Genomic DNA, 23,974 nt, shown 5'->3' with positions numbered 1-23,974 from the left:
TAGTGACTGAACATATTGTGGTCTGACTTACTGTCTGTCAGGATTGCAGGTTCTGCAGTGGCATCCAATTGCAAGCAATGTTCTTTGTGGCTTCAGGCACAGTTGGACGCACAGCCACAGCAAGTACAGTACCTGCAGCCCGAACAGCTGCAGCTGTTGCCACAGCAGCAGCTGGCATTCCTGCCGCCCCAGTACTACCAGCAGCCGGCGCAGCTGTTCTACCAGCCACAGCAGCAACAGCTGCAGCAGCAGCAGCAGCAGCCAGTGGTCACCTACTACCAGCAACCGCAGCAGCAGCCGCACCAGGTACCTGCTGCAGCCTTGTAACATACAGCACTCCACAGGGCACGAGATTCTTCCTGTTAGTGGAAATTTTATTCCATGTAAAGTTGATTAGAGTATTCGAGACTGTTGAAAATATTAGTAACAGACTAGGACTCGATTCCGAATTCCATGGTTTTCAAGGTTAAGTCCCTGCCTCCAGTTTTCAGTGTCATTGATGTTTTCTGTGCAAATGACAGATGCCTAACACATAACAACATATGAAGTAGTAGAATGTTTCCACTACTCCTTTTGTAGGAATGTGTAGTCTCACATGAATATAAAGTAATAGCATATTCCCAGTCTCCCAGCTGTGTAAAGTGGTAAAGTACCCAACAGCCTTCAGATGAGTGTTTCTCAGTCACTGTTAAGTGGTGTCATTGCTTGAGCCTCATATAACTGTGCCTCTTATGTTGCATATGGTGCTGCTCAACAGTGCATGACACAAAACTGTCCACACCTTCATGGTGTTTTGTACACTGTGCACATTCTGTGGTCTCATGAGTTGTGAAATTTCTGCTAGAGACCTGAAGACAGATTTCACAAGTTGTTTTACCCAACACACACAAGCAAACGGCTTCCAACGAGGGTAAGTCTGTTTTGGCAGTTCTACTCCTCCAGAAAAGGTATAAAATAGATTCAATCCTCCCGCAAAATTTCAACAGCTGACGATGCCTCCGAAAGCTAGCCCTCAAAACGCCAGGAGTGTACAAAATACTGTGTGCATGAGGTCAGTTTTGTGCTGATCAGAGTGCACACATTGTTGAATAGGACTGCACAGAACATGAGAGGCGGAAATGAGCGTACGGTATTGTGGGCCGGGAGTCCCCCATTCGAGGAAGTTCGCGTTCCGAGGGCATGTACTTATTGCGTTCTACACAACATTAGGCGACTTGCGCGTCGGGGATGGGGATGAAATGATGATGAGGACAACACGACACCCAGTCCCTGAGTGGAGAAAATCTCCTGCCCCAGCCAGGAATCGAACCCGGGCTCGTAGACGTGGCATTTCACCACACTGACCACTCAGCTAACGGGGGCGGACAACATGAGAGGTGTTTCTGCCAACATCACCCAGATAAATCAATGCTAGTAGGACATGCCCTGGAAAAGGGACTCTGAACTGCATTCCACGAGACTTTTACCATTAAATGTCAAATGGTTTCTGCTGTAGTGTAAAAAAAAAAAGTGACAGAGGTAAAAGTATCTGACAGCATGATCAGTAAAGATGGTAGTCAGCAGCTAGGCCCATATTGGGACCTGGCCATCAGAGAGCTGAACAGGGTGTGGTGGGTGTGGAATGGAAACATTACCTCACATGTCACTTGAGTGTGCACCATTGACGTCACAGGTGGTACAGTGCTCACATAAGGATGGAAGCATCAACGATACGGCAGTTACATACCACTTCAAAATGAATGAGGAGCACTCTTCCAAGAGATATTGTATATTTAATCACACTGGTGCGGCTGGAAGCACTTTCTTTTGTCTATTGGGACACTGTCACAATTTTCATCAATCATAAATCTACACAATTCTCTTTGTGTGGCAATCAGTTTGTCATAAATGTTTACTTGCGTCCTGACATATGACGGCATTAGAAAGAGGTTTCTGTTTTAATAGACCACATGGAATCTAATGGCGAATAAGTTGTACCAACATCTTTTCAAAGTCAGAGGACCAAAGAATTTTCCACTGTTAACTCCTGAATGCAAAAGGCATCGGTTAACTGCCACCGTGCAAATGTTTGTGTTTCAGCTGGTTGGAACGTGGTCCCCCAGTTGCTGAATGTGATACTCGAATTAAAATAATGTAGAATAAGAAGAATTATATTTTCACTGAGTTTGGTGGTACAGACATTAAGACAACTGTGGGATTTTAGACTTGTTCTTTCAGCATCAAACGCCGCCAATACTTTCACACATTCTCTTTCTGCCGAGGTAGTCACTTACAATTGATAACCTCAGTCTTGACAGAATGTTAAACTTTAGCATCACTGACTCCAAAGTTTCTCTCAGTGGCTACCTGGAATACCATTTTCCAGAATTTGGAGCAGTATAAAATCGGTATTAAATTTTTACTTTATAATAGACACAATAGCAATCCTGTAATCAGTATCTGGCGACATTTTCAAGTTGGTGCCCTCAACTTTTGCATTCCATAATGTGTATTAGTCCAGAATCAGACACAACCGCACGTTATGCGTCATTGATCTCTCGCTTTGCTACTGGAAACGAGAACATGAATTGAAACTATGTTGGCTCGGACAACTGTAACAATGCTGATAGAGTGGTTTAGTACCTTAACAGATCACCTTCATAAAAAGAACTGCTCAAAAAGCTTTTAAGTTTTTTACAATGTTATTTATATCTTCCTAAACTATATAACTGTCCATATTTCGCTTTATTTGTTGTAATTTCTCGTAGTATGTGGTCAAATATTAGCATAATATTAACCAAAGCTATATCAGTCTGTGAGAAAAACTACTATACGCACATATTTTCATTTGTTTTATTTTTATTATCTTTGTATACACATTGTGTCCAGAGTAGTATTTCCTGACGCAAGGTGTTACCCGCAAAGAAACATCGTATTCTTTACAATAATTCCGTGTTTATTTCCTTAACATTTCTCATCAGATCCTCTTGTATGGGAGCAAACAGTGCACACTTTCGTGTAGTTGGATTCCTTCTCCATCAGCGGAATGGTTTCCCGGTATTACCGTACTGTTATCTGAAGGGTCTGTAGAACGTGTGAGAGATATCCAGAAGCTGGATGGAGGGATGGTACTTGCTACACTTTCATCATAGTTTGTAATGGTTCATACAGATCTCTTACTTCCTCCTGACGGTTCGTATGTTATAAACGAACTGTAGACCGTCCCATTCAGAAGTTACCTCGCTATCCCTGTCTCAGCTCCACATAGCAGAGCAGTAGCTATCATCAGGCAGAGCAGTTGTGGCAGAGAACAGCCCAAGAATTTTGCTAAGGCAATAATACACTTGGACAGAAGTACGGTTTAAATAAGTTTATTTAAGTCAAACCGTTATCAATTTTGAATTTCTGACCGATATATAGAGTTTTACTGATAACCTGTCACATTATAAGTGGTCAGTGAGTAAAATACGTGATACACTGTTTATACTGTACACTGTAGCTTTACATTCGATTTTCAGACTCATTTTTGTCGCTGGAACAGAAAATCATATTTTATTTTTCTTATATACTCTACATTTTGTCGACCATTTATTGCCATGTCCAATACTGTTCCCTGTAAATGTTCACATACTTTCTCTGATCACAGCATAAAACATAAAACATCTCATTACATAGTTCTCGTCTATAAGTCATTCCTTGTATGTATATTCTTTATCCTAAGCTTACCTTTCACACGCATGTCTTAATCGTTCAATAAAATGTCATGTCGTGCTGGTGTCGAGAACACTGTAGCTCTTAGAAGATCGAAATCGGTCACCTACAAAATTAAAACCAACAACTTAAATTCTATCACGAGTGTGGTTTTTTAATTAAGTTATATTATTGATAGTTCACTGTTTTTCCTGGAAAGTGTGCCAACAAATTTCATACTTTATTAACCTTTTGTATCCTTGTGTAAGGAACAGAAAATTTCTCTCGTAGGTTTATAAAATTTGAAAGAAAAAGTCTTTATCTATCTCAGCGCACAAAACCTTGTCATGATTATAGTACAAGGCCTAACAGTGAAGAGAGGAAGTGTAAATGATCGATATAAAGATGGATTTGAAAGAAATATGGAATTGGGATCGATTTGATTGAAACAATCTTTCATAAACCATACTTGTGACTGATTTCTTTGTCTAATTATAAACAATATAGTTAAAGCCCTCCCATGGTTCTCGTAAGTCTACTTTCTACAAGACAGAAGTCGCAATAGGTCAAAATACCTGGTGGTTATAATTAAACTTTTCCTATTTAACATGGAAACCAATTACTGTACAAGTACCAAACCTCGTAGAATTAATCTCCATACGTCACAGCGCCAACGTCCAGTTCCAACTATGGCCCACAGTTCATAGTCTCACGCACCTGACCAGTCACAGTATACTTGTTGACACGACAACACGAGCTTGGATGAAAGAAGCAGGTGAAGCTCTATTATCAAAACAACAGCAAAACTGCAGCTGCACTTTGAGAATATCGCCAGCTTAAAGGATTATGGAATGGTCCTCTTTCTCTACTCGACCATGATGAAGAAGTTCAAATCAACTGGGGAACTTGGCGTATTTCTGGAAAGAGGCCGACGACCAGCCGACGACAGGTGGTTGATGAAATGGCTGTTGCTGTGGCAGACAAACAAATTCCCGACAGTCAGGTACAATGCGTGCTGTGTCACGATATTTGAACACCCCGTGGTCCACTGTATGGAAGCTGCTTTGAACTATTCTCAAATGGTATCCGTACAAGATCCTTATCGTACAGCAGCTTACACCACAGAACGCACAATGACGTTTTGACTTCGCTCTCCACTTTCTCGCAAGGATTGAAGTTGACGAGGGCTGGCCCTGGACCATCCTATGGAGAGACGAATCTCATTTTTCTCTGATGGGAGAGACGAACACACAGAATTGCCGAGTGTGGGGATCTTCACCTCCAACCACTGTGCATGAAGTTCCTCTGTATGATGAACGTGTAACCGTATGGTGTGGCTTCACGGCTACTTTCATCAATGGCCCATTGCTTTTTGGACAGGGTGGCGCTCAGGACCCAAATACCTGCAGTGTGACTGGCCAGCATGACTGCGATATGCTTTGCCAGGAGGTCATACCCGCCCTACAGAGGAGAGACGCATTGAAATCAGAATTTTCATCCAAGATGGGGTCCCACCGTTCATCGCTCATGAATTTGACCTGCTTCTCCCAAACACATTTGGAAACGATCGAATTATCAGCCGATCGTTTCCAAATGCTTGGCCGGAACGAAAATCTGATCTCACTCCCTGTGATTTCTGGTTGTGGGGCTACCTGAAGGACAGGATTAACCAGGGGAATATCCACACGTATGCTGATCTGAAACGCAGCACATCAAGAGAGGTAGCCAGTTCTGTTGTACAGAATACAATCCTGCGCTTTCAGACGCTTCTGGACACTGGTGTGTAAGTTTTTCAATTTAGCTGATTCTGCATTATTTCTCTTCGATATGTTCCTCACACTAATGATACCGAGTGTGGTACTCACACGGTAATTAGTTTCTGTGTTATAACGTGTTAAATAGGGATAGTTTAATTATAGCCACCTGGTCGCTATGTCGGTGTGTGAAACAATAGATATTAAGTTGCTCAGGAATAGACTGAAACAACATTAACACAGTTGCATACAGAACTACACGAGACTGAAAAAAAAGCCACACAGGTTGCAAGAAACAAAAAAGGAAGACTGGTCTGTGGGATATCTAGGGATATACCTTTGCAAACAAATCGCCTTGTCCAAGAGAACTCGGCATAGTAAGTCTAGCAGTTAAATGTTTTTTTTTACTCCAGTCTTTGATCACAATATGAATTCTTTGGACGATGACCGTTTTCAGTCCGTAATGACCATCCTCAGATCTTTTTTACACCTGAGGATGACCATTACGGACTGAAACCGGTCATCGTCCAAAGAATTCATTTTGTGATCAAAGACTGGAATAAATAAAGACACTTAACAGTATTGGATCGCTGTTTGTATAAGCGACCATGTCGCAGTTGGTGAAAGTATAGCAGTTAAGAAGATTCACCACTTTTCATTACATACAGGTGGTAGTTACCAAATGCTTGAGTTTTTGTAGTGGAGAGATGTAGCTTGAAAACTTGAAACGACATTATTCTAAACTTCCTTGCTTTTCAGTCAGCACATGCATGCTACTAACAAGGGAACCTCCCCATCGCACCCCCCTCAGATTTAGCTATAAGTTGGCACAGTGGATAGGCCTTGAAAAACTGAACACAGATCAATCGAGAAAACAGGAAGAAGTTGTGTGGAACTATGAAAAAATTAGCAAAATATACAAACTGAGGCAACGTAGGCAACATCAAGGACCGTGTGAGCTCAAGAGCGCCGTGGTCGGTCGGTGAGGACAGTGTGAAGCAAGAAGGTGCTTAAAATGTCAACCTAGGCCTGTGCTGTGATAGTTTTCTCGATTGATCTGTGTTCAGTTTTTCAAGGCCTATCCACTGTGCCAACTTGTAACTAAATCTGAGGGGGGTGCGATGGGGAGGTTCCCTTGTAAGCTTCTCCCCTTGCGGTTCTGACTGTAGCAAATCTCGTGCAGACATGACGCCACTCTCCATCACCCACAGGCGCTGTCGCCACAGCAGCTGTACGCCAAGTACGCGACGTCCCCGAGGCCCGGCATCCCTGCATCCGTGGCGGCCACAGCTGTGCAGCCGCAGCTGCAGGCGCCGGACTACTCGCAGCTGGGCCTGGGAGCTGCCGCCTCAGCTGCTGCCGTCTCGCCCTACACGCAGCTGGCTGGCTTGGGCGGCGCTGGCCTGCAGCAGTCTCCCGTGTTCGGCCCTAACCTCTTCCAGCACCAGGTAATGGACTCTGTGCCATCCGTCTTCCTACACTGAGAAGACCTGTGTGATGGCATCTTGAAAATGCTAATGAGGACAGATGTAATGGATGGAGACTGTGGAATAATGTGTGATACACTATGTGATCAAAAGGATCCAGACACTTGGCTGAAAATCACTTACAAGTTCACCGCGACCTCCATCGGTAATGCTGGGATTCAGTACAGTGTCGCCCACCCTCAGCCTTGATGACACTGTCGCACGCATAGTTCAGTCAGGTGCTGGAAGGTTCCTTCGGAAATGGCAGTCCATTCTTCACTGAGTGCTGCACTGAGGAGAAGTATCGATGTCGGTCGGCGAGGACAATGTGAAGCAAGAAGGTGCTTAAAATGACAACCTAGGCCTGCGCTGTGATAGTCCCACGCAAAATAAATGGTTCAAATGGCTCTAAGCACTGTGGAACTTACCATCTGAGGTCATCAAAAAATGGTTCAAATGGCTCTGAGCACTAAGGAACTTAACATCTTAGCTCATCAGTCCCCTAGAACTTAGAACTACTTCAACCTAACTAACCTAAGGACATCACACACATCCATGCCTGAGGCAGGATTCGAACCTGCGACCGTAGCAGTCGAGTGGCTCTGGATTGAAGCACCTAGAACCACTCGGCCACAGCGGCCGGCCACACGCAAAAAGACCACACCATAACACCACCGCCTCCGAATTTTACTGTTGGCACTACACACGCTGGCAGATGACGTTCACCAGGCATTCGGCATACCCACAACTTGCCATCGGATCGCCGCATTGCGTACCGTACAACGTTTTTTCACTGTTCAATCGTCCAATGTTTACGCCCTTTACACCAAGCGAGGCGTCGTTTGGCATTTACTGGCGTGATGTGTGGCTTATGAGCAGCCGCTCGACAATGAAATCCAAGTTTTCTCACCACCCTGCTAACTGTCATAGTGCTTGCAGCGGATGCTGATGCAGTTTGGAATTCCTGTGTGATGGTCGGATTGATGTCTGCCTGTTACACATTACGACCCCCCTCAACTGTCGGCGGTCTCTGTCAGTCAACAGACGGGGTCAGCCTGCATGCTTTTGTGCTGTACGTGTCCCTTCACGTTTCCATTTCACTATCAAATAAGAAAATAGTGGAGCTATGGATATTTATGTGTGTGGAAATCCCACTTACAGACGTATGACGCAAGTTACACCCAATCACCTGACCACGTTCGAAGTCCGTGAGTTCCGCGTAGCGCCCCATTCTGCTATGAGGTCACTGATATGGCGTATCTGGCAGCAGATGGCAGCACAATGCACCTAATATGAGAAACATACGTTTTTGGTGGTGTCTGGATACTTTTGAACCCATAGTGCACTTATAGAATCGAAGTTAGTAATTCATTTTATGTTAAAACTGTGTGCCAAACTGTGTAGGAGTATTGTGCCTGTTACACCTGCACTCTCCGGTTAGCATGCACTTGCCATAAAGTCTTACAATCTGAAACATTTTATACGTTATGTGCCTATCTTTTGTTGCACAAGCAACTCGAGCCACACTGGCATTTTTCCAGTATGTGGTGAGTAGCCCTGCAACTACACACGTGTCTGGAGATATAAGCATTGGTCGGATCGTAAATATGGTAATTGGTTTCAGTAAAAGCTGAAATGTTGTTGAGAGGAAGAGTTGTATTAAGGATTTGAGCAATATTGATTACTGTAATAATCAAATGTTCAAATGTGTGTGAATTCCTAAGGTACCAAACTGCTGAGGTCATTAGTCCATAGACTTACACATTACTTAAAGTAACTTATGCTAAGAACAACAACAAGAATCCATGAACGAGGGAGGACACGAACCTCCAGCGGTTGGGGTCGCGCCATCTGTGACATGGCGGTTCTAAACACACGGCCATTACGCGTGGCCATTAATAATCATATATATATATATATATAATGAACAGCCAAAGAAACTGATACACCTGAGCCCCCGTGAGCATGCAGAAGTGCTGCAACACCACGTGGGATGGACTAGACTAATGTCTGAGGTAGTGCTGGAGGGAACTGACTCCATGAATCCTGCATGGCTGTCCATAAATCCGTGAGAGTACGAGGGAGTGGAGATCTAAACAGCACGTTGCAAGGCATCCCAGATGACGCTCAATAATGTTCATGTCTGGGGCGTTTGGGGCCACTCAGAAGAGTGTACCTGGAGCCACTATGTAGGAACTCTAGACGTGGGTGGTGTCGCATTGCCCTGCTGGAATTACCCAAGTCCGTTAGAATGCACAATGGGAACGAATGAATACAACTGATCAGACAGGATGCTTGCTTACGTTTCACCTATCAGAGTCGTATCTAGACGTATCGGGGGTCTCATATCACTCCAACTGCACACGCCCCACCCTATTAGAGAGCCTCCACCAGCTTAAACAGTCCCCTGCTGACATGCAGCGTCCATGGATTCATGAGGTTGTCTCCATACTCCTACACGTCCATCCGCTCGATACAATTTAAAACGAGACACGTCCGACCAGGCAACATGTTTCCAGTCATCAATGTCGATGCTGTCGGGTCAGGCGAGGCGTAAAACCTTATATCATGCAGTCATCAAGGGCACGCCAGTGGGCTTTCGGCTCCGAAAGCCTATATCGATGATGTTTTGTTGAATAGTTCGCACGCTGACTCTTGTTGATGTCCCAGCATTGGAATCTGCAGCACTTCTGCCACGTTGAACGATTCTCTTCAGTCGTCGTTCTTGCAGGATCTTTTTCCGGAAGTAGTGATGTCGGAGATTTGATGTTTTATCGGATTCCTGATATTTACGGTACTCTCGTTAAATGTTCTTAATGAAAAATCCGCACTTCATCGCTACCTCGGAGAATCTATGTCCCACCGCTCGTGCGTCAACTGTAACACCACGTTCAAACTCTCTTAAATTTGACAAGCTGCCATTGTAACAGTAATAGCCGGCCGCGGTTGCTAAGCGGTTCTAGGCGCTCCAGTCCGGAACCGCGCTGCTACGGTCGCAGGTTCGAATGCTGCCTCGGGCATAGATGTGGGTGATCAAATGGTTCAAATGGCTCTGAGCACTATGGGACTCAACATCTTAGGTCATAAGTCCCCTAGAACTTAGAACTACTTAAACCTAACTAACCTAAGGACGTCACACACACCCATGCCCCAGGCAGGATTCGAACCTGCGACCGTAGCAGTCCCGCGGTTCCGGACTGCAGCGCCAGAACCGCTAGACCAGCGCGGCCGGCGATGTGCGTGATGTCCTTAGGTTTAAGTAGTTCTAAGTCCAGGGGATTGATGACCTCAGATGTCGAGTCCCATAGTGCTCAGAGCTATTTGTAGCAGCAATAAGCGATCTAATAACTGCGCCAGACACTTGTTGTCTTACATAGGCGTTGGCGACTGCAATGCCGTATTCTGCCTATTTACATGTCTCTGTGTTTGAATACGCATGCGTATGGCAGTTTCTTTGCTGCTTCAGTGTATAACTTGAGCTACAAGGGTGAGCGTTAGTTTTCCTAGTGTGGGTACAACTAAAGTTACTGATTAGAAATTACGTGGCTTAACGACCTGTGGAATATGGTAGTAATAATCGAAAACTGTATGAATGAATGAATTAACATCCGTTAAATCGTAGCTTGTCCAGAATGACAAATTATCAGCGTGGTTTACAGTAGTCTCAGTGTGGAATTCATAGTTGCGAAGATTCATTCCGGGGAAGAAATAAATTAATTTTTATTGTGATTAATAACAGATCCTGATGGCTATTAATTACAGATATTTCACTAACAGAATGTAGACATTTGAATTTTGTGCTGAACGTGATCTGTTGTAATTCAACTTCCTTAAAAGTCCGATCACGGAAGAATTAAACATACAGTAATAGACCAGTATGTAAAACTACAAAACGGGGAGCAAGACTTTGCCTTTCTCGGGTGTGGTTCTCCCACCTGAGCTGTCTAGACGCAGGTCAGGGACCTGTCCTCGCAAACTTACATACTGCCTGTACCTCTCTCCTGTTTCCAGATTTCCCGTAATCCTCCTTCAAAATGATATGAGCTATGGCGGTGTTGGCTGGCAGGATCCAACGGGGAAGTTCGGCCGCTGAGTGCAAATCTTATGTCAGTTGACGCCAAGTTGGGCGATTTGAGTGCCAGGGATGAGGATGAAATGATGATAAGGACAAGAGAACACTCAGTCCACGAACGGAGAGAATCTCCAACCCGGTCGGGAATCGAACCCGGGCCCGCTACATGGGAGGCAAGCACGTTGCCACTAAGCTAAGCAGGTGGACATCCTCCTGCAGAAGTTGTTAACGCGACCTTGGGAGGAGACGGGGTTAGCTGCAGTCCAACGGCTTTGAGAGACAGACTGCTGGCACCCAAGTCGTGGAGGTGGTTCATACATTCTTTCCCTGAATCACAATGGCAATAACCAAAAACGTGTTTTACAATTTGGATCGTTGGCTGATCTACAGTTTTAATTTCTTGCAAATGACCAATGTGTACTTTTCAAAAAGTGAAGCACCTTTTTTTTTATTCCATTTGTATGCAAGTAACTATCTTGGCTCCCGCCTCTTCACTCGCGTTGACAGTATGGTCTGCACTGATCTTTTTGTTTCCCTTTAATCGAATTTTTATGTTTTTCACAAACTGCAACATCTCCTAAACTTCGCACGTCAGTTAACGCCATACAAGTATTTCCGAATGTAAATCCGACCAAAACGCAGAGTCGGGGATTTTTGTTAATCCTTCCTTATTAGTTCTTGTGGTGATATTTCCATAGAAACTCGTCCCCCAACCCTTATTTTCTTAAAAGTCAAATACAAATTGTCATAGTTTTAGGTTTAAAAATATTTTAATATAAAGAAAATTTTGGTCCTCTATTATTTCACCCCCTCAGTGGATTAATTTCCAAAAACACTGAAACGCGTATTTTTTGTAGCTAAAAGAGCAGTCAAATAGCAGTTTTCATAGATGTAGCTTTAAAAATGCTTTTTTAGTACCGTAATAAATACTCATTTTCAAAGAACACTTTCAGCTATTATTTGACCTCCTTAGTGGCTGAACTCCAAAAGTGCTGAAGCAAGTTTCTTTTTTACTTCTGACTGCGAAACCTAATACCAGTTTTCGACATCCTGACTTCAAAATTACCTGAGCAGCGCCATGTTTTGAAAAATCTAATCCCTACTTCAGCCCCTCTAGGGTAAAATTTCGAACAGTCTCTTACTAAACGATGCCTGTAGTATAAGATCAACACCCTCTCCAAATTTCTGGTTTCTATCTTTAGCGGTCTTGGGTGGACGATGAGGAGTCTGTTAGGACAGCCTTTTATATTTCTCTGTACATGAAAGGCAATATTCTGACTAACTGGCCGGGCGCTGTGGCCGAACGGTTCTAGGTGCTTCATTCTGGAACCACGCGGCTGCTACGGTCGCAGGTTCGAATCCTGCCTCGGGTGTGGATGTGCGTGATGTCCTTAGGTTAGTTAGGTTTAAGTAGTTCTAAGTTCTAGGGGACTGATGACCTCAGATGTAAGTCCCATAGCGCTCAGAGCCATTTGAACCATTTTGAACAGACTGACTGACCCATCACCGCTCAGTCCAAACCGCTAAGGATAAAAACTAGAAATATGTATAGGGTGCTGATCTCATAGTATAGGCATCGTTTAGTAAGCGACTTCGAAATTTTACCCCAGAGGGGCTGAAGTAGGGGATTAGAAGATTTTTGAAAGCATGACGCTGTTAAAGTAATTTTGAAGTCAGTCGTACCAAAACTGGTATTTGGTTTCGCAGTCAGAAGGAAAAATAAAATAAAATAAAAATAAAAAATTGCTCCTTCAGTGTTTTTGGAAATGCTACCACTAAGGAAACCGCTGAATTTAAAAAAAAAAAGTAATTATTGATTTACTAATAAAGCATTTATGAAGCCCCATCTTTGAAAATTGATAACGGTATTCTGCGTTAGAAATAAAAGAAATACATTTTTCAGTTGTTCTGGTAATCCAACCGCTAAGAGGGTGAAATAGGGGCGGAAGTTTTTATGAAAATATTTCACAATGAAATAATTTCTTAAGCAAAGGCTATGAAAATCTGTATTTGGCTTTTTCTTTAAGGAAAAAAAATTTTTCAGTGTTATTGAAAATTCGACACTTATACAGGTGAAATAGAGGATGAAAATTTTTATGGTTCAAATGTCTCTGAGCAGTTATGGGACTTAACATCTGAGGTCATCAGTCCCCTAGAACTTAGCACTACTAAAACCTAACTAACCTAAGGACATCACACACACCCATGCCCGAGGCAGGATTCGAACCTGCATCCCTAGAGGTCACACGGTTCCAGACTGTAGCACGTAGAACCGCTCGGCCACAGCGGCCGGCAAAATTTTTTTTATGAAAATATTTCGTTATATTAAAAGATTTTAAAGCTAAATCTATGACAATCTGTTGTTGGCTTCTAAATAAATATGTGTTAAGGTGTGAAAGTTTCCATGGAAGTATCACTACAAGAACTCGGCAGATGGGATTAACGAAAATCTCGGTCAGAAGTAAATTCGGAAAATTAATTAACGTACAAAGTTTAGAAAATGTTGCAGTTTGAGAACAACATAAAAATTCGATTACAGGAAAACAAAAAACAAAAGAATCTGTGTAGACTGTACAGTCAACGCGAGTGAAAAAAATGTCTAGGAAGCCTTGCATACTCGGTTCGCTAGACAAACAATCAAATAACTCGTATTAATGAGTTTTATTAGTTAACTTTGGCAAATACACAGATGTGTCGCAAGCAGAGGGCGACATACGAAATAATCAGCCTTTGCAATGACTGCTGATTTCTAACTGACAAAAGTCTTTCCCGAATTGCTGTACAAGTCGCTATCGTTGACGCTGCTATCTAGATGGCTAATCTTGAAGTTGATCGTCACCAGTAGATTGCGGCGATGACATTGGCTCCACGTAGGGGACGCTGCTGTCGCGTTGTCGTCCTGGAAGGGAGGTTGTTCAGTGTGCGATTGGCTGACTTCTTCTCACGGCCTTCTCGTCCCTGTCGTTCCCGACTAGCGTGCCGGCGATTGACCTTGTGCCGCAACATTTTGAACACCTTCTGTATTTCAATGTCGTTGGATTAAAATTCATTTCCCACCTCCTTCAGTTTCTGTACAAGTTCTCGAACCGTCTGGTACTTACACTACTGGCCATTACAATTGGTACACCACGAGGATGACGTGCTACAGACGCAAAATTTAACCGGCAGATGGAGATGCTGTGACATGCAAATGATTAACTTTTCAGAGAATTCACTCAAGGTTCGCGTCGGTGGCGACACCTACAACGTGCTGACATGAGGAAAGTTTCCAACCGATTTCTCATACACAAACAGCAGTTGACCGGCGTTGCCTGGTGAAACGTTGTTGTGATGCCTCGTGTAAGGAGGAGAAATGCGTACCATCACATTTCCGACTTCGATAAACGTCGGATTGTAGTCTATCGCGATTGCGGTTTATCGTATCGCGACATTGCTGCTCGCGTTGGGCGAGATCCAATGACTGTTAGCAGAATATGGAATCGGTGGGTTCAGGAGGGTAATACGGAACGCCGTGCTGGGTCCGAACGGCCTCGTATCACTAGCAGTCGAGGTGACAGGCATCTTATCCGCATGGCTGTAACGGATCCTGCAGCCACGTCTAGATCCCTGAGTCAACAGATGGGGACGTTTGCAAGACAACAACCATCTGCACGAACAGTTCGACGACGTTTATAGCAGCATGGACTATCAGCTCGGAGACCGAATCTGTGGTTACCCTCAACGCTGCATCACAGACACGAGTGCCTGCAAAAAATGTGTGTGAAATATTATGGGACTTAACTGCTAAAGCCATCAGTCCCTAAGCTTACACACTACTTTAACCTAAATTATCCTAAGGACAAACACACACACCCATGCGCGAGGGAGGACTCGAACCTCCGCCGTGACCAGCCGCACAGTCCATGAGTGCAGCGCCCTAGACCGCTCGGCTAATCCCGCGCAGGCGTGTGCCTGCGATGATGTAGTCAATGACGAACCTGGGTGCACGAATGGCACAACGTAATTTTTTCAGATGAATCCAGGTTCTCTTTACAGCATTACGATGGTCGCATCCGTGTTTGGCGACATCGCGGTGAACGCACATTGGAAGCGTGTACTCGTCATCGCCATACTGGCGTATCACCCGGCGTGATGGTATGGGGTGCCATTGGTTACACGTCTCGGTCACCTCTTGTTCGCACTGACGACACTTTGAACAGTGGACGTTACATTTCAGATGTGTTAAGACCCGTGGCTCTACCCTTCATTCCATCCTTGCGAAACCCTACATTTCAGCAGGATAATGCACGACCGCATGTTGCAGGTCCTGTGCTGGCCTTTCTGGATACAGGAAATGTTCGACTGCTGCCCTGGCCAGCACATTCTTCAGATCTCTCACCAACTGAAAACGTCTGGTCAGTGGTGGCCGAGCAACTGGCTCGTCACAATACGCCAGTCACTACTCTTGATGAACAGTGGTATCGTGTTGAAACTGCATGGGCAGCTGTACCTGTACACGCCATCCAAGCTCTGTTTGACTCAATGCCCAGGCATATCAGGGCCGTTATTACGGCCATAGGTGGTTGTTCTGGGTACTAATTTGTCAGGATCATGCACCCAAATTGCGTGAAAATGTAATGACATGTCAGTTGTAGTATAATATATTCGTCCAATGAATATCCGTTTATCATCTGTATTTCTTCTTGGTTTAGCAGTTTTAATGGCCAGTAGCGTAAAAACTTTTTTTTGTGGAGTTTCTGACCCCTCGGATCCATGCCTTTCCTGATCGGAGTTCCAAGTTCCAGCACAGCGACTGAACTGTGGCACTGTGCGTGTGTTGCAGCCGCTGCTGATGTACATCCCGGACGCCGCCGCGGGACTCAGCTACCAGCCCGCTGCCGCCGCAGCTGCCGCTCCGGCAGCCGGCGCGGTCCCTCAGGGCCGCGGCGTCCAGATCTACCAGTCGCCGTACCTGGCGCAGATCCAGAGCAACCTGCAGTCGCAGGCGCAGCAGCAGCTGGCGGCCTACCTGCAGCAGACGCTCAGCCCGGCGCAGCAGCTGCTGCAGCAGGTGCACCAGCCGCAGGGCGCCCAGCAGCTGCAGCAGCAAGCCCACCCACAGGCCGTCCAGATCAAGGGCTGACCAGGTGCGTCACCACTCTGCACCCCGCTGGTGCCCCAAGTCTGACTAAAGAGCAGCCTGTACTCAGTCTACATCTAACTCCAAAAGCAACCAATTGTTCTATGATGGAAGAGTGAAAATCTCATTCTGGATACGTTCAATCAGATGTTGGAAGGTTTCTTGGGGAATGGCAGCCCATTCTTTTTGGAGTGCTGCACTGAGGAGACGTGTCGACTTCTGTCAGTGAGGGCTGGTACGAAGTCGACGTTCCAAAACATCCCAGTGATGTTCTATAGGATTTACGTCAGGACTCTGTGCAAGCCAGTCCATTACAGGGATATTATTAGCGTGTAACTACTCCGCCATAGGCCGTGCATTCTCAACAGGTGCTGGATCGTGTTGAAAGATGCAATCACCATCCCCGGATTGCTCTTCAACAGCGGGAAGCAAGAAGGTGCTTATAACATCAATGTAGTCCTGTGCTGTGATAGTGCCACGCAAAACAACAAGATGTGCAAGCCTCCTCCATGAAAAACACGACCACACCGTAACACCACCGCCTCCGAGTTTTACTGTTGACACTACACAAACTGGCTGATGACGTTCACCGGACATTCGCTATACCCACACCCCGCCTTCGGATCACCACATCGTGTACTGTGATTCGTCACTCCACAAAACGTTTTTCTACTGTTCAATCGTACAATGTGTACGCTCCTTACACCAAGCGAGGTGTCGTTTGGTATTTACTGGCGTGATGTGTGACTTATGAGCAGCCGCGCGACCATGAATTCCAAGTTTTCTCGCCTCCCACCTAACTGTCATAGTACTTGTAGTGGATTCCGAGGCAGTTTCGAATTCCTGTTTGATGGTCTTGATAGGTATCTGCCTATTATACACTATAACCCTCTTCAACTGTCAGCGGTCTCTGTCACTTAACAGACAAGGTTGGCCTGTACGCTATTGTGCTCTACGTGTCCCTTCTCGTTTCCATTTCACTATCACATCGGAAGCAGTAGACCTAGGGATACTTAGAAGTGCGCAAATCTCGCGTGCAGACGTATGACACAAGTGACATCTAGTAACCGGACCACGTTCGACGTCTGTCAGTTCCGTTTAGCGCCCCATTCTGCTCTCTCACGATGTTTACTGAGCTCGCTGACGTGGAGTACTTGGCAGTAGGCGGCAGCGCAATGCACCTAATATGAGAAACGTACGTTTTTGTCGTTGTGCGGAGACTTTTAATCACACAGTGTATATGGGAGGAAATAATACAGGGTGTATCAAAAAGAATCACCCGATTTTAAAAAATCATAATTATTATGTCATTTGAGATATATGTGTGAACAACGTACTGTTGGAAAGAACAAACTCTCGAGCTTTACATGGTTCCCGCTAGGTAGCTGCAGTGTTCGTCCACTTCAATTCTAGTAACAATGTGTTCTACGTTTCTCGCAGTACGGGTCAGTAATAACTGTTCAGTGTGACTTTCGTACTAAGTATGGTCTGGATCCTCCTTTAACACGGAGCGTTAGACGATGGCATGGACAATTCCGATAAACAGGTTGTTTGTGTAGAGGCAAATCGCCGGGCCGTCGCCGGGTGTCTGAAACACACGCCCAACGCATACAGTACACCGTACTTTCACGAGGAGTCAGCAGAAATCCGTTCGCCGTGTAACTCGACAGCTCAACATACCCCCGATGTCCGTGTCGAGTGTGTTGCGTCGACGTTTACACATGAAACCGTACAAAATTCAGCAACTGTAAGCTTTTCGTGAAGGTGAGAAACAACAGTGTGTGGAGTTCTGTAACTTCGTTCTCGGCAAGATGGAAGATGACAGTTTCCTTCCACGTCGGTTAGTGACGAGGCAACATTCCATTTAAATGGAAAAGTGAATCATCATAATATGAGAATATTGAGTACAGAACAACAACATGAATTTGTACAACACGAGAGGGACTCCCCAAAATTTAATGTGTTTTGTGCAGTTTCACTGGAAAAGGTGTTCGGTTTATTTTCTTTGAGGACAACACTAGTACAGGAAGCACATATCTCGATATGCTTTAGAACTTTCCTTTCCCACAGTTGTAGACTGATACAAATGACTTCATTTACCAACAGGATGGGGCACCACTACACTGGCATCTGGAAGTGTGTGAAGTTTTAAAACATAGGATTACTGAGCGATGGATCGGTCGCACTGGACCAAACGATTCAACCTTACATTACCGACCTCCAAGGTCACTTGACCTGACAGTGTGTGGGGCTTTATAAAAAGACTCTGCTAATGTGCCTCCGTTACCAACAACAATGAATGCTCTGAGGCATGACATAACAGAGCTGTGGAAGCTGTAACTCAAGATATGCTCGCTGCAGTATGGGAACAATTTGAGCACCGCATTGACATATGCCATGCATCTCGAGGGGGTCATACTGAACACCTGTGAGAAGGTATGAAAAAATAACTTTTTGAATTTCCCGTTCATCAAACAGCAAAATTCATTGTGTATGCTTATTAGTTCCAGAAATATAGACGTGCCAAACTCTCCGTGATGTACAATACCTCTCGTGTAGCGTCTGCCACTCCAACGAGAGCGTTTTTAGCCACTTCTTTCGTGGATGAACTGCGTTTCTTTCAGATTCTCCCAGTCAATCCGACTCTGGCATCTGATAACCCTACTATTTGTTTTACGTGTTCATTCCACTTTAGGTCGATCTGCGTGGTCACTCGAAGGTATCTTACTCTACATAATTTTTGTCCACTGACTTTTGGCCAATAGTGTAATCAAACAGTACCGTAGTACATCTCTTCACCTACTCACGTGCAGTGCTTTACACTTGTCTTCGTTTAGGGTCAGCTGCTACTCCCTGCCCCAATCACTGATCATCTACAGGTCTTCCTGCATTTTGCTACAGTGTTCCGGCGCTGATCCCTTCTTATACACAACTACATTGTCTGCAAAGGTCCTGACCGAGCATACGACGATATCTACCGCAGATATATCGCAAAAGGTACCGGCTTTATGAGATGCACCAATACATTAATCTGCCCTAAGCTGTGTACATCGCAGGAGGTGAGTTTCATCTGAATCTTGGGGCCGGTATATCCATCTTGAGTACATAATTTGAGTTTTTACAGTTTCTAACTCACAATTCAACAAGAACCGATATTTTGATCAGACAGAATGGACATATTATAAGCGAGACGGAACAGTTCAAGTTCCTAGGCGTTCGGATAGATAGTAAGCTGTTGCGGAAAGCTCATGTTCAGGATCTTGTTCAGAAACTAAATGCTGATTTATTTATCATTAGAACAGTATCTGAAATAAATGACAGTTCAACACGAAAAGTAGTGTACTTCGCATATTTTCATACGCTTATGTCGTATGGTATTATTTTTTGGGGTTATTCTTCTGATTCAAAAAGGGTATTTTTGGCTCAAAAACGGGCTGTTCGAGCTATATGTGGTGAAAGTTCGAGAATCTTTTGTCGACCCCTGTTCAATGGTCTGGGAATTCTGACATTGCCCTCACAGCATATATTTTCTTTAACGTCGTTTGTTGTTAGCAATATTAGCTTATTCCCAAGAGTTAGCAGCTTTCACTCGGTTAATACTAGGCAGAAATCAAATCTGCATGTGGAATGCACTTCCTTGACTCTTGTGCAGTATTCTGCTGCATCCATTTTCAATAAGGTACCACAAGAACTCAAAAATTTTAGCAGTAGCCCAAACACTTTTAAGTCTTCTGTCGAGGAGCTCCTGGAAGAGCTGAAAAATTAAGCAAATTCCAGTGTTGCATTGTTGATTTTCTTTATTTAAAGAAAGTGGGCCAGTGGTTTATGGCAAGGTTCACAAGAAATTTCATTACTCTGTACCACTAACGCCACTGGCTTCGGATATGAAAGAATGAGCCACCACTTTGTGAATGTCAGGCAAGATCATATCGCGCACTGGAGGAGTTATAAACTTTTAGAATGGTGAAAGATTCATTTATAATGGCCAGCTTTTTCACTTCCTCTTACTATTAAATATACTGAAGAGTCAAAGAAACTGGTACACCTGCCCAATATCGTGTAGGGCCCCCGCGAGCACGCAGAAGTACCGCAATACGACGTGGTATACACTCGACTAATGTCTGAAGTAGTGCTGGAGGGAATTGACACCATGAATCCTGCAGGGCTGTCCATAAATCCGTAAGAGTATGACAGAGTGAGATCTCTTCTGAACAGCACTTTGCAAAGAATCACAGATATGCTCAAAAAGGTTCTTGTCTGGGGAGTTTGACGGCCAGAAGAGTGTTTCTGTACCCACTCTGTAGCAATGCTGGACGTATGTCGTGCTGGAATTGCCGAGGTCCGTCAGAATGCACAATGCACCTAATAACTCCAGGTGATCAGACAGGATGCTTACGTACGTGTCACCTGTCAGAGTCGTATCTAGAAATATCGCGGGTCGCATATCACTCAACTGCACAGACTCCACGCTATTACAAAACCTCCACCAGCTTGAACAGTCCCCTGATGACTTGTGAGCCCATGGATTCATAAGCTTGTCTCCATACCTGTACATTTCCACCCTCCTGATACAATTTGAAACGATACTCTTCAGACCATTCAACATGTTTCCAGTCATCAACAGTCCAATGTCGGAGTTGACGGGCCAAGGCGATGCGTAAATCTGTGTTGTGCAATCATCAAGGGTACACGAGTGGGCCTTCGGCTCCCAAAGCCCATATCGATGATGTTTCGTTGAACGGTTCGTACGCTGACACTTGTTGATGACCCAGCATTGAAATCTGTACAATTTGAGAAAGGGCTACACTTCTGTTACATTTAACGATTCTCTTCAGTCGTCGTTGATCTCTTTCTTGCGGGATCTTTTTCCGGCCGCAGCGATGTCGTAAATTTGATGTTTTACCGGATTCCTGACATTACGGTACACTTGTGAAATGGTCGTACTGGAAAATACACACTTCATCGCTCCCTTGAAGATGCTGTATCCCATCGCTCGTGCGCCGACTGTAATACCACGTAGAAAGTCGCTTAAATCTTGATAACCTGCCATTGTGGCAGCAGCAACCGATCTAACAACTGTGCCAGACACTTGTTGTCTTATATAGGCGCTGCCGACCGCAGCGCCGCATTCTTCCTGTTTACATATCTCTGTATTTGAATAGTCATGCCTATAACAGTTTCTTTGGCGCTTCAGTGTATGACAAATGGCCTTTTGCCATATGTGCTACAGTTGTTTGTCATTTTTTATGTTTTTAAAAGCGAAATACCAGCACTAAGACTTATATTTCTATTGCAGATCGACGACGAGACCTAGCAGAATCTGCGGGGTCCCACATCGTTGAAGATGTAATGTCGCGGAATTAATGCACCCGTATCACTTTCATGTTTCATCATCGTCACGCTTTCGTCACCATCGCATTCTGCATAGTCAGCCATCATACCTTTAGGCTCTTCGCGGATCAACTTAGCGGTGTTGTAAATAGATAAACAGCCATGTACATCTTTGTTTAGTTTCTATACACTGTGTGTATGTAACTTTAGCTAAAATAAAAACGTTTTGTAGTGAAACTGTATAATCGTGTAACGTGAGTGTGTATTTATTTCCTGTACTCAACACCGATTCCGGGCACAGGTCATCCACGTGTTTCTGTTGACTTAGAAGCTCTTTGACAAGCTCACCTGACAACGTACCAGTCAGGGCTCTTGAGTGACTAGATTGGCCTCTCTCTGGAGCGGTGTGGAGTAATGGGCGTCAAACTGTGGCCCGAGCCAAGAGGGGAGGTGACGCCAGCGGTTCTCATGGGGAGAGTTACCCAACGGCGGGATCGACATTTTGGAAACAAATGAGCGGAGATGTAGGTTAAGATGCCAGGAATCACACCGTGCCCTCGTGACCCTCCTTTGGAAGCAACTGACGAAAAAAGTTTCGGAATTTTGCGTGACGCACGATGGCGTTAAAAAAAAGTTGTGTTAATTAGACCGGTTGGGTGGTGTAATGGAGAGAATAAGTGCGTCACATACGGGAGGTAGTGGGTTCAAATTTCGTCAGGTGCATTATGGGTTTAAAAAGAAAAGACGAAATAATCTACGCTACTGCCCATTAAAATTGCTACACCACGAAGATGACGTGCTACAGACGCGAGAGCATTCACACAAGGTTGGCGCCGGCGGCGACACCTACAACGTCCTGACATGAGGAAATTTTCCAACCGATTTCTTTTACACACACACAGCAGTTAACCGGCGTTGCCTGGTGAAACGTTGTTGTGATGACTCGTGTAAGGAAGAGAAATGCGTACCATCACGTTTCCGACTTCGATAAAGGTCGGATTGCCTATCGCAATTGCGGTTTATCATATCGCCACATTGCTGCTCGCGTTGGGCGAGATCCAATGACTGTTAGCAGAATATGGAATCGGTGTGTTCAGGAGGGTAATACGGAACGCCGTGCTGGATCCCAACGGCCCCGTATCACTAGCAGTGGAGATGACAGGCATCTTATCCGCACGGCTGTAACGAATAGTGCAGCCACGTCTCGATCCCTGAGTCAACAGATGGGGTCGTTTGGAAGACAACAACCAACAGTTCGACGACGTTTGCAGCAGCATGGACTCTCAGCTCGGAGACCATGGCTACGGTTACCCTTGACGCTGCATCACGGACAGGAACGCCTGCGATGGTGTACTCAATGACGAACCTGGGTGCACGAATCGCAAAACGTAATTTTTTTCGGATGAATCCAGGTTCTCTTTACAGTATCATGATGGTCGCATCCGTGTTTGGCGACATCGCGGTGAACGCCCATTGGAATCGTGTATTCGTCATCGCTATACTGGCGTATCACCCGGAGTGATGGTATGGGGTTCCATTGGTTACACGTCTCGGTCACCTCTTGTTCGCATTGACGGCACTTTAAACAGTGGACGTTACATTTCAGATGTGTTACGACCCCTGTGAAACCCTGCATTCCAGCAGGATTATACACGACCACATGTTGCAGGTCCTGTACGGGCCTTTCTGGATACAGAAAATGTTCGACTGCTGCTTTGGCCAGCACATTCTCCAGATCTCTCACCAATTGAAAACGTCTGGTCAATGGTGGCCGAGCAACTGGCTCGTCACAATACGCCAGTCACTACTCTTGATGAACAGTGGTATCGTGTTGAAGCTGCATGGGCAGCTGTACCTGTACACGCCATCCAAGCTCTGTTTGACTCAATGCCCAGGTGTATCGAAGCCGTTATTACGGCCAGAGGTGGTTGTTCTGGGTACTGATTTTTAAGGTCTATGCACCCAAATTGCGTGAAAATGTAATCACATGTCAGTTCTAATATAATATATTTGTCCAATGAATACCCGTTTATCATCTGCATTTCTTCTTGGTGTAGCAATTGTAATGCCCAGTGGTGTATTTATACTGACTGTGCAATGACTTGAAAAATGTATTTTTCGACATAAGCTGTGTAGTTTTTTGTTTTTTTTTTGCATACTAATCGTCATAGAAACATTTGAAACATAGCCTAAATTCCAATTCACTATGGACAAAATAAGGTAGATAACGATTTACTGCAAGGAAGGACTGATAAGTAAATCGAAATTCAAGCAAAATGAGGAATTGATACAGTGAATGCAATAACCTTGACGGAAAAAATTAGATGATAAAAACAAAGAAAATAATATCGAAATTGCCGGCCGCGGTGGTCTCGCGGTTCTAGGCGCGCAGTCCGGAACCGTGCGACTGCTATGGTTGCAGGTTCGAATCCTGCCTCGGGCATGGATGTGTGTGATGTCCTTAGGTTAGTTAGCTTTAAGTAGTTCTAAGTTCTAGGCGACTGATGACCACAGCAGTTGAGTCCCATAGTGCTCAGAGCCATTTGAACCATTTCTTTAATAT

The 23,974-nt window shown here is 44.7% G+C and overlaps 1 protein-coding gene across 1 annotated transcript in view; it reads left to right on the top strand.

Annotated features, from left to right (window-relative positions):
* Positions 1-21,650, top strand: part of LOC126424658 (mediator of RNA polymerase II transcription subunit 15-like) — a 65,646-nt gene extending 43,996 nt beyond the window's left edge. Inside the window, exons 4-7 of the mRNA XM_050087389.1 lie at positions 97-306; positions 6,635-6,871; positions 15,784-16,087; positions 21,377-21,650. Of these exons, the coding sequence (XP_049943346.1) occupies positions 97-306; positions 6,635-6,871; positions 15,784-16,083 (747 nt within the window). The 3' untranslated portion in view covers positions 16,084-16,087; positions 21,377-21,650. The remainder of the gene's footprint in view (positions 1-96; positions 307-6,634; positions 6,872-15,783; positions 16,088-21,376) is intronic.
* Positions 21,651-23,974: the final 2,324 nt, after the last annotated feature.

This window comes from Schistocerca serialis, chromosome 10, assembly GCF_023864345.2.
Source record: "Schistocerca serialis cubense isolate TAMUIC-IGC-003099 chromosome 10, iqSchSeri2.2, whole genome shotgun sequence".
In the NCBI taxonomy this organism is placed as follows: Eukaryota; Metazoa; Arthropoda; class Insecta; order Orthoptera; family Acrididae; genus Schistocerca; species Schistocerca serialis.
This window is presented reverse-complemented; position numbering and strand designations above follow the sequence as displayed.